The sequence below is a fragment of the Leptonychotes weddellii genome, chromosome 11, assembly GCF_054177405.1.
Source record: "Leptonychotes weddellii isolate Sample4059 chromosome 11, ASM5417740v2, whole genome shotgun sequence".
NCBI lineage: Eukaryota > Metazoa > Chordata > Mammalia > Carnivora > Phocidae > Leptonychotes > Leptonychotes weddellii.
This window is the reverse complement of record NC_138379.1, coordinates 11,813,288-11,824,458: the sequence shown is the minus strand read 5'-3', so window position 1 is coordinate 11,824,458 and position 11,171 is coordinate 11,813,288. Positions and strand designations below refer to the sequence as shown.

Here is an 11,171-nt window from a genome sequence, read left to right as displayed (position 1 = left end):
GGGCGCCTGGGTGGCTCAGTTGGTTAAGCGACTGCCTTCGGCTCAGGTCATGATCCTGGAGTCCCGGGATCGAGTCCCGCATCGGGCTCCCTGCTCGGCAGGGAGTCTGCTTCTCCCTCTGACCCTCCTCCCTCTCACGCTCTCTGTTTCTCATTGTCTCTCTCTCAAATAAATAAATAAAATCTTTAAAAAAAAAAAAGTATTTAGAATAGACATTCTTGTATTGTTCTGACTTTATGAAGGAGGCTTTTTGGTGAGGTGTAGTTATTTGTTGGTTTAGTGACTTTCTAAACTATTTTTGTAAAGACTGGAGGTCTTACTGCAATAAAGAATAAAAAAGTGGTAGAGTTTGGAAAGGAATTAAACTATGGATTTCCAAAGTTTATGGTTTTGTATGTAGAAAAATCATGACTGCATAAGTGAATGTAGCCATATTGCTGTATAAAAGGTCAATATATGAAAATATGTTCTCTGCACCAAGAATAAAAACATTGGAAAATTAAATTGAAAAACACTATTGACATTACATAAAAATGAGAATACTTAGGAATAAACCTAATAGATTATGTGAAAGAACTTTGGAAAGTTTACACTACCTGATTTCAAGACTTCATATAAAGATACAGTAACCAACATAAGATAAACATATAGATATATAGAACAGAATAGAGAGTCTGAAAATAAGCCACCACACACAGAGTTACTTGCTTTTCACAAAACATTGTTAAAACAGTTATGGAGAAAAGAAAAGTCTTTCCACCAAAAGGTGCTGGAATAAGTAAATATTCATATGGATGATAATGAACCTCAGCTTGTAAGTCACATCACATAAAAAATTAATTTGAGATGAATCACACACCTAAAGATAAGAGTAAAAACTATAAGTCTTCTAGAAGAAAACTGGACCGTATCTATGAAGACGGGTTTAACAAAGATTTCATAGTTAACATCAGTTAGTTTTAGAATTTAATATCAATAGCCAAACATCAAATATTTTAGAAGAAAATATAGGTGAATATCTTTGTAACCTTGAGGTGTGAAATTTTTTGTTTAAAGGAAACATAAAAACCTTTTTTTCATAAATAACAGATATATAAACACCAATATTTAAACTATGAAGTGCTGTTAATGGAAGAACCTTAAAATGAATGCAAAGAATAAAAAAAATCTGCAAGACATTGAAGTTACAAATAATTATTGCTTACAATACATAATGAGCTTCTACAAATTGAAAATAGAGACAAATGGAAAATGGGCCAGAGATACTAACAGGCATTTCACCAAAAGAAAGATGTGGTGAATAAACATGTGGGGTGATAATCAGCTTATTAGTAATTTTGGAAATGTCAAGGAAACCCACAATAAGATAACATTCTACATTCATTTAATTTGCAAAAATTAAGAAGTTTGAGACTACCATGTGATGTATAGGATATGAACCAATGGGATGTATTTTACATTGCTGCTGGAAGTATATATTAATACAACTACTTTGGAAAATAATTAGGTATATCTAGTAATCTTGAACTTCCCATAACCTTGATTCTTTTTTTTTTTTTTAAAGATTTTATTTATTTATTTGACAGAGAGAGACACAGCGAGAGCAGGACCACAGCAGGGGGAGAGGGAGAGGGAGAAACAGGCTTCCTGCGGAGCAGGGAGCCTGATGCAGGGCTCGATCCCAGGACCCTGGGATCACGACCTGAGCCGAAGGCAGACGCTTAACGACTGAGCCACCGAGGCGCCCCCCATAACCTTGATTCTTAGGTTCAACTGCTAGATACATACTCAAGCAATAGTTGGCATGTGCACATCTGGAGCTGTGTGCCAGAGTCTTCACAGCAGCCTGTCAGTAATACTGAATATGTGGAACTACCCAGAAATCTGTCAACCAACATCAGCCGTGAAGCACCAGCACCAGCAGGAGAATTTTGCCTGTGCCCAAAGAATGTACTTCAGGATACAGTCTTGTACTTCAGACTTGAGCACTGGAGGTCTGCAGAGCAAGTGGTTCAGGAGAGAGGGGGTGAGCATATTAATTATTCTGTGATGGGAAATAATTCATGAAAATGAAAAAAAAATGTCTGAGAAGGTGATTTCTTTAGTCACTTGAAAACAGATTCTCAAAATTTTGGTGAAAATTTCATCTCAAGTTTGAGATTTTTTTGTAGTAGAAATATGGCTGCCAAATGTCTACAATAGCCAAACTGTGGAAAGAACCAAGATGTCCATTGACAGATGAATGGATAAAGAAGATGTGGTTCTATATGGAGTGGAATATTACTCCATCATCAGAAAGGATGAATATTTACCATTTACATCAGACATGGATGGAACTGGAGGATATTATGCTGAGCAAAATAAGTCAATCAAAAAAAGACTAGTATCATATGGTTTCACTCATATGTGGAATATAAGAAACAGGGCAGAGGACCATAGGGGAAGGGAGGGAAAACAGAATGAGAAGTCATCAGAGAGGGAGAAAAAACATGAGAGACTCTTAACTCTAGGAAACAAACTGAGGGTTGTTGGAGGGGAGGTGGGTGGGGGAATGGGTAACTGGGTGATGGGCAGGCATTAAGGAGGGCATGTGATGTGATGAGTACTGGGTGTTATATGAAACTGATAAATTATTGAACACTGCATCTGAAACTAATGATGTACTATAAGTTGGTTAATTGAATTTAAATTTAAAAAAAAGAAGAAAAAGAAATATGACTGTCATTCATTCATTTATTCATTCCCATACGTCTCTTTAATCCTCAAAATAATAACATGTGTTGTTAATCCCTTTTTGAAGATGAGAAAAGTTAAGTCTGAGAAAGGTAAATAACTTATTTCAAGGTAAGAAAACATTTGGCACTGCTTAAATGGGAGGCTGGGTCTGTGTTTATGTGAGGTCCAGGTGCTTTAAGTTATCTTTGCTCCTCTTTCAAATGAGCCAGTTATAACTGGGGTTTTTCAGTTGCTTGATGTATTTTAACTCTCTGCTCAAGTAATTTTCAGCTAATTGATAGTGACAGTGAAAGCTTATAGTCAACTGGAATATGCGGTTGGAAAAGAACAATTGATTGGACTTGACTCTAACAGAATGGAACCACAAATGCTTTGGTGGGCTCACACAGAGATCTTGTTCATTGGTCACATTCACCAAATGATATAGTCTGGCTCAATCCCCTCTCCTATATATCTAATCTCAACCATGGGTAATTTTTTTTTTTTTTTTTTGGTTTCGACTTCAACATCACTTTGTCCCTGAACATTCCACCTCCACCCCAGTTTAAGGCTTGTTCTCATTACGGCACTGTGTTCTTTTTTATAATGCTCACCACTCTCTTCTTTTTTTAATAGTTGAATTCTTGCATATGAGGGCAGGTATGTATTTAAATTTTAGTTTTATGGGTGGCTCAGTCAGTTAAGCCTCCAACTCTTGATTTTGGCTCAGGTCATGATCTTGGGGTCCTGGGATTGAGACCTGTGTTGGGCTTCACACTCAGTGCGGAGTCTGCTTCAGGATTTTTTCTCTCTCTCTCTGCCCCCTAATCCACTTGCACATGCCCTCTCTCTCTTTCACTCTCTCTCTCTGTGTATCTCTAAAATAAATAAATAAATATATCTTTAAAAATAAATAAATGAATTTTAGTTCCACCACTATTCACTTCTGATCTTGGGTAAATTACCTATACTCATAGTGCCTCAGTTTCCTCATTTGTATAATGAAAATAATAGTGCCAATCACAAAGGGTACCTCATGTAATGTGTTTAATACAGGGCCTGGCATTTAGCACTCAATAGTTAGTTACTGTCATTATTATTATTGAACAACACTGTGCCTGGTATATTTTAGATGTTCCATGAGCATTCATTGGAGAAAAAAAAAGAAATGAAGAATCTAGGTTCTAATTGTACCCTGATAATTATCCTATTCCTGTAGATCAATTCTAGCCCGTGTCAAAAAAGTCCTTCTGTGGTCAGAGGGACTATAGTAGGAAGGGAGAAGCATTTCACTGCCATTTTGGCAAGGGCTGCTAAAATTAACTACTCTTCCCTTGGGAAAATAGCATAGAGGTGAGTCACTACTTAAATAAAACTGGTATCTCTTTCTTGTGAGAACTGAAGGAGTAGAGAAGCAGGACTGTGAGGTAGAGTGAACCACAAAGGCAGTGCCTCTCCCTGACTACGTCTGTGGCTAGACATGCGGAGCTAGTGAAATGATGGGAGAAAGTGGGTGCATCCTGAGGACCAAAGTCTGTAACTCAGCACTGAGCATGGATGTTCTGAAAAAAGGCTCAGAAGAATTGGCTTCAAGAGATTCCTCATCCCAGAGACTTTTAGTCAACTGCTGATGTTTTGGTAATTGGATTTGCTTTTTTGGCTCTAGAAACAGCTGCCATGTTCTTAGGGTCTATATCAAGTCTCTCACACCAAGTTCTACAGAAAAAAATTAAAAACCTATAGATTTCTGTGAATCTCATAGAAATAGAAATGTGCTAAGCTGCAGAAATCTCCCCCGCTCCCTGCAACCCAAATTCCTTTTAAATACAAAGTGAATGTGTTTGCTATCTGGGATTGTTTATTATCTGAACAGGTCAGGCCAGGGTGAGAAGTCCCAGAGATATGGGGAGGATAGGTATGTAAGAAAAGCACAGTTTTCTTCTTTTTGATTTTACTTCAGAATTTTCTTTTCTGGGAACACTTTGATTTTTTTTTTTTTTTGAACAGTAAGTTTACATAAATTAACATGACCAAGACTCTGGTTTCATATACCTTGAATTGAAGAAAACCCTAATGGAGTTTAAGTATTGATGAGTCTGCCGAGGACCAACTGTTGACAAGACAGTAGTTTACAACCCTCAGCACTGAATTAGGCAAAAATAACTTTTTTTTTCTGACCAGTTAGTGTGTAAGGACAACCTATGACTTCTTGATTTGTCAGCATTTTTCTCTGATGTTGATCCTAAGGGCCATAATCAGCAAGTGAGTTTGATAAAAAGTTCAGACTTTAAGACAGCACTTGTTGGAAATATTACAATACACTTATTAAGTCTTTCTTAGATGATTTTGTAGTGTGTCCTTTTTTCTCCTCTTGCCTTTTTTTCCTCCTTTTTTGGTTTTACTTTTTCTCCTCTCCTCCCTTTCTGTCTCTACATCCCCTTTGTTGCTCTCTCTCAAATGCTTTCTAATATCTAATATTGGCTATCACTGTGGATGTAAAATTGAGTAGGGTTATAAAACTAGTAAAACACAACACTGTACAAAGCATTTATTTGAATAGTGAACAGAATTTACATTTAGTTTCCTGGAAAAATCCATACTTGGTCATAGAATCAAATTTGGAAGGAGTATATTATTTTATGTTTGGGATATGTTTTCAGCAAATCAATTAATGAATAGACAACAAATCTCACAAAGCAAGCAAATTAAATAAAAATTAAGTATTTATATTAAAGATTTTTTTAATCACTTGCTTTAAAATTTTTCTTTTTTAAATCTGATGACCTTTCTTTTTGACATTTATCACTGTTTTTCTTATTCTCCTGTTTCTTCTCACTTGTTTGCTTACATTTTCAGAATCTTTGCCTTTTGAAGATGTTCAGAGACAATTTTGAGGGATTGCTTTGGTGATACTCCCATGAGAACAGTAAAATCATATTAACAATGATCGTAAATTTAGGAGCACCTGGGTGGCTCAGCGGTTAAGCGTCTGCCTTCGGCTCGGGTCATGATCCCAGGGTCCTGGGATTGAGCCCTGCTTCAGGCTCCCTGCTTAGCAGGAAGCCTGCTTCTCCCTCTCCCTCTCCCCCTGCTTGTGTTCCCTTTCTCGCTGTGTCTCTCTCTGTCAAATAAATCAATAAAATCTTTTAAAAAATAATAGTAAATTTAAAATGATTTAATCTTCACAACACTCCTAAATACAGATATATTTAGTCCCTACTTTAACAGATGAAAAAATTGAAGCACAGAGAGATCAAATAAATTGATGTTATGTAGTTAATCAGGGGTGCATCCCAGATTCCAAGCTAAGTCTTTGGATTTTAAACCCATTTCTCTTTGCTCTTTTTCCTTTATTTCTCTCCCTCTTTCTTTTGCTTATTTTTTTCTTCTCCCACTCTCAGTGAATGTTTTATGAGTATTTACTTTTTGGCCATCACTGGGAATACAAAAATGAATAAGATTACAATTTCGGTAAGGCACATATTTGCCTTCAAGGACACACCCTGTTGAAGAACAAGAGATGAGTATGAGACAATGTGGCAGGTGCCCTAAGGGCCACTTCCCACCTTCTCTGAGATTGGGAGGAGGTAGCAACACCATTTTTAGTCTTGAGGAAGCTGGGAAGCTAGCAGACAAGTAAAGTAGGAAACAGTATGGCTTGTGAAAGAATTTTTATATGTCTTTGAGTCTTTTCATATGACCTCAGTTAGAACAAATTAGATTTTTCACTGGTAAACGTGTCCAGACATTTTAGAGGTAAAATATATAAATCTTTGGGTGTATGGGAATGTGTCACATGTATGACCATATCATGGATTGGCTCTTCCAAATGGATGCATGGTATTTTTCTTTTCTGATTTTAAATGTTACACATTTTTGTTGTAGAAAATTAAAAAAAGGGGTGCCTGAGTGGCTCAGTTGGTTAAGCCTCTGACTCTTGTTTTCAGCTTAGGTAATGATTTCAGGGTCATGGGATTGAGCCCGCACAGGTTGTGGAGTGTGCTTAAGATTCTCTCTTTCCCTCTCTCCCTCCGCCCTGCCCCCCAACTTGTGCTATCTCTCTTTCTCTCTCTCTAAAAACAAAACAAAACAGAAAAACAAAATCAGGAAATTATAAAGAACAAATATTGTCACTTGTAATAATACAAAAAATGAAACAGTTGATAGGGTCTTGTGCTTGTTTTTGCCTTCTGTAAAACTAGAAAAAACTCCATGAATATTTATTCATTAGGCAAAGGTGTCATTATTGAGGATGAGTGTGACTTTCTTTTCAGGGAAGTCACTTGTCACCTGAACTGAATTGATGGACAAGATGAATAATGTGACGGAATTCATCCTCCTGGGCTTGACTCAAAATGTGGAACTTCAGAAATTCTCATTTGTTGTGTTTTTAATTGTCTACCTGGTCACCTTGGCAGGCAACTTACTCATCATGATCACCATCAGCATCAACAGGGCCCTGGAAACCCCCATGTACTTCTTCCTGTCTAACTTATCCCTTATAGATGGCTGTTGTTCTTCCTCTATGACCCCTAAAATGCTTGCTGACTCTCTTACTGTGAGAAAAATAATCTCTTTTAGGGGATGTATGACTCAAGTCTTTGCTGAGCATTTTTTTGGTGCTGCTGAGATTATCCTGCTCACGGTGATGGCCTATGACCGCTATGTGGCCATCTGCAAACCCTTGTACTACACAACCATCATGAGGCAACAGGTGTGTAGCCTCCTTGTGGGAGTGGCCTGGGCTGGAGGCTTTGTCCATGCGACCATTCAGATCTTCTTCATAATCTGGCTGCCCTTCTGTGGCCCCAATGTCATAGATCATTTCATGTGTGACTTAAACCCTTTGTTGAAACTTGTCTGCATGTACATTCATACCCTTGGTCTCTTTGTTGCTGCCAATAGTGGGTTCATCTGTTTGTTAAACTTCCTCTTTTTGGTGGTCTCCTATGTGGTCATTTTGCATTCCCTAAGGACCTATAGCTTGGAGGGGAGGCGTAAAGCCCTCTCTACCTGTGTCTCTCACATCACTGTGGTCATTTTATTTTTTGTGCCCTGCGCATTTGTGTATCTGCGTCCAGTGATCACCTTTTCCATTGATAAAGCTGTGGCTGTGTTTTATACCATGATAACTCCCATGTTAAACCCTTTAATCTACACCTTGAGAAATTCAGAGGTGAAAAATGCTATAAAGAAGCTCTGGATCATAAGGTGACTTCAGTGGAGAAATAATCACAACAGTGTAAAATGACTTTATCTTTTGAATGGCAAAGAGAAAATAATATAATTTCTATGGTTCAGGGCCAGTGAACACTATATGTAAAAGTATGTTGATGTTGGCATATAAGTCCTCTGAGGAAAGGCCCAGGCAGGAAGTTATTTATCGTTTAAAAATATCCCATTTAGATTTATTTATTGCCCATTTAGTTTTCAAACTTTGATTACTTTCAGAATCAATTGGAATTCTTATTAAAATGCACATTTCCAGGATACAGGCTCTAGAGATTCTAATTCAGTGGGACTGTTCCTGGATTGGCATATTTGCATTTTAAACAAATTATGCAGAGGTTTCTAAGCAGGTGATGTATGCAGACACTTTGAGCAATAATGCTATAGATTATGTTTGCATCATTGGCCTATTAACAGATCACTTGGTTAAAGCATTTCCTGGGAAGTATCTTTCATAGAAAATGCTATGAGCATCATGAAACTCAATTCTTCATAAGTCATGTAATGCAAGCTCACCACCTTTGCCAAAAATGTAGTATCCTGTGAAGGTAGAAACGCTTTCTGTATTCTTTATCTTTACTTTCTATACTTTTGAATCTGTTGCTACATCTGGTCTGATTCTCTCTTTTCCTCTTTTACTTCCAAAGGGAATTTCTACTATTCTTGCTGGATTATTTGGACTAAAATTCATTGTTATTGTAATATTAACTAGTCATTTACATTGAGAACATTATTTTCATGATTTTGCTATGTGAAGGAGATTTTATATATCATTTTTATATACATATTTGGAGGAATGGGTTTAGTATATTACAATCCTTAAGAGAATAGTTCTAAGTAAGATAGTTCTGAGATCAAAACTTAGTTTTGCCACATACAGTGTGAACTTTAGCAAACTACAACTTCTTTGAGTTAAAGGAGAGTGATAGAGATATTATCAGGATTAATAAATAATTCTTGTAAATCTTTTATTACCAATAAATTCTCAATAGCTGTTAGCTATTATGACATTTATTACTGGAGTCTCTATAACATTACAGAACCACTTAATCTATTTTTGAGCATTAGAATGGATAATACATAGTTTCTTTGTACCTTCTGTGAGGAATAATACTCTGAGCTCACTGGCCTTGTAAAATTCTTGGGGGCTGGAATGTTTCCCATTATCCTTGGCCATTACTTTCCCACACTTTCCTGCTTTTCTCACTTCTATTGTCCTCATGTCTCCTAGGCCTTGGGGCTGATCCACTTATGGGTATGATTTTCTTCTGACAAGTCTGAATTGAAGGGCCAAAGAAGTCATTTTATTATGGACCTGAGGTCAACAACAGCAGGCACCTGGAATATGAACAGAATTAAGTGAGATATTTGTTTAGAAGAGGTGGTGTTGCAGTGGTGAGAGTAGATTCGAGTCAGATTTCCTGGGTTTGAATGTGTCCTGGGGAAGTTATTTTACCTTTCTGTAATATTTTCTTTATCCATAAAAATTGTAATAATAATATCTATTTCATAATTTATTTTGGGGCTATTTAAGTGGGGCTTATATATGTTAAATGAAAGTTCCTGGCACGTAGTAAACATTAAAAAAGTATATTTAAAAGGAAAAAAAAAACCCTGATGCTGACCCTACTCTTAATACAGACAGATTTTTGCTTATATCTCTTCTTGAACTAGCAAGGCCCTCATTATGTCTGGGTCAGGACCTCTGTGGATCTTGCCTTGGTCCTGTTCCTTAGGTGAAAAAGGCAGCTCTTTGTATGATCAATACTACGTCATATAACTTTTCCCTTGAACTTTAAGTAAGGGCGTTATTGACTTTTAGGTTTTTATTCAGCCTCTGGAAGTTAATGTTAGTGGCCATTTTGGGTGATGTGGAAAGATTTGGGTTATGGAGTAAACAGAATTAGTATTGAATTCTGTCTCGTTAAGTTTATGTAACATTGTGTGAATTTCCTCAGCTCTCAGGATCTTATTTTAATCTTAGTTCACATGGACAATGAAATGGTAATACATTTTTTATAAGGTAGTTTTAAGCATTAGATGAGACATTGGATGCCAAATACCCAGGACAATGCTTGCCACTCAGTGGGTACTTAATAAATGTCATTATCTTTGTTGCTCTCTCACTTCTTTGTTTGTGTTCTATTTCTATCTGACTTTAGAAAGAAAAACACCTCTGATTTATACGTTTAAAAAAACCCTTTGATTTATACATGTTATTCAACTCCATGTAGACATTTCTATTAAGAGGTCATGAGGCACTTCAAAATTCTGAGAGTAAAGCCTTCAAAATTATACAAGATGGATGAGATTCACTCTTTAAAAAATTCACCTTAAAAATGTGAATGTCTCCAAAGTTACAGTTAGGTTAAGGAAGACACCAAAATTTAATACACTTTTTATGACAAATAAAAAAATCTGTAGTACAATAATTAGTAATTGTAGTAAAAGTGATTCCTACTTATTACACTTTGGCTGGTGCTACAAAGGCAAGTTACTGTTTAATCCCCCAAGATCTCTATGAAATAGATAATGTTATTCCTGCTTTCTAGAAGAACTGAAGTGTGGAAAATTTCAATAATTTACTGTAGGTCACACTAGAAAATGCCCAAGATGGGATTTAGAACTTGTACTCTTAAACACTATGATGTACATCATAATAATGACAGATCACATAACACTTTCTAGTGGCGGGAAAGAGGCAATAAGTAAGTTAACATATATATAAAAAAGTAACATTCAAGGAGAAAAGTGCTTAAAAATGGAAGAATGTGATATAATGAATCAGAAGGCAGGGGGCCTCTCTAAGTTTTGTGTTCAAGGAAGACCCCAAAGCAAGAATTTATAGCGCATATCTGTGTTCAGGTATGAGAGACAGTGAGCTGAAAGGTCATGAGTAAAACCACTAGAGGGGCGCCTGGGTGGCTCAGTTGGTTAAGCGACTGCCTTCAGCTCAGGTCATGGTCCCAGGGTCCTGGGATCGAGTCCCGCATCAGGCTCCCTGCTCTGCGGGGAGCCTGCTTCTCCCTCTCCCACTCCCCCTGTTTGTATTCCCTCTCTCGCTGTGTCTGTCTCTGTCAAATAAATAAATAAAATCTTTAAAAAAAAAAAAACACTAGAGAGGAGTTTCTGTATGTGTGAAGGGGATTTCTATCTGACATAGGTGAGTGTCATTAACTACTCTCTTCTGACTCAGGGATCACCAAGCAACATTAACCTTACCATTA

General features: G+C 36.9%; 1 protein-coding gene across 1 annotated transcript; it reads left to right on the top strand.

The window, feature by feature from the left end:
• The first annotated feature begins 7,018 nt into the window (after window positions 1-7,018).
• Window positions 7,019-7,930, top strand: LOC102732830 (olfactory receptor 4C12-like). Its single transcript, XM_006728611.2, has one exon. The coding sequence runs from the start codon at window positions 7,019-7,021 to the stop codon at window positions 7,928-7,930; it is 912 nt and encodes a 303-aa protein (XP_006728674.2).
• The last annotated feature ends 3,241 nt before the right edge of the window (window positions 7,931-11,171 follow it).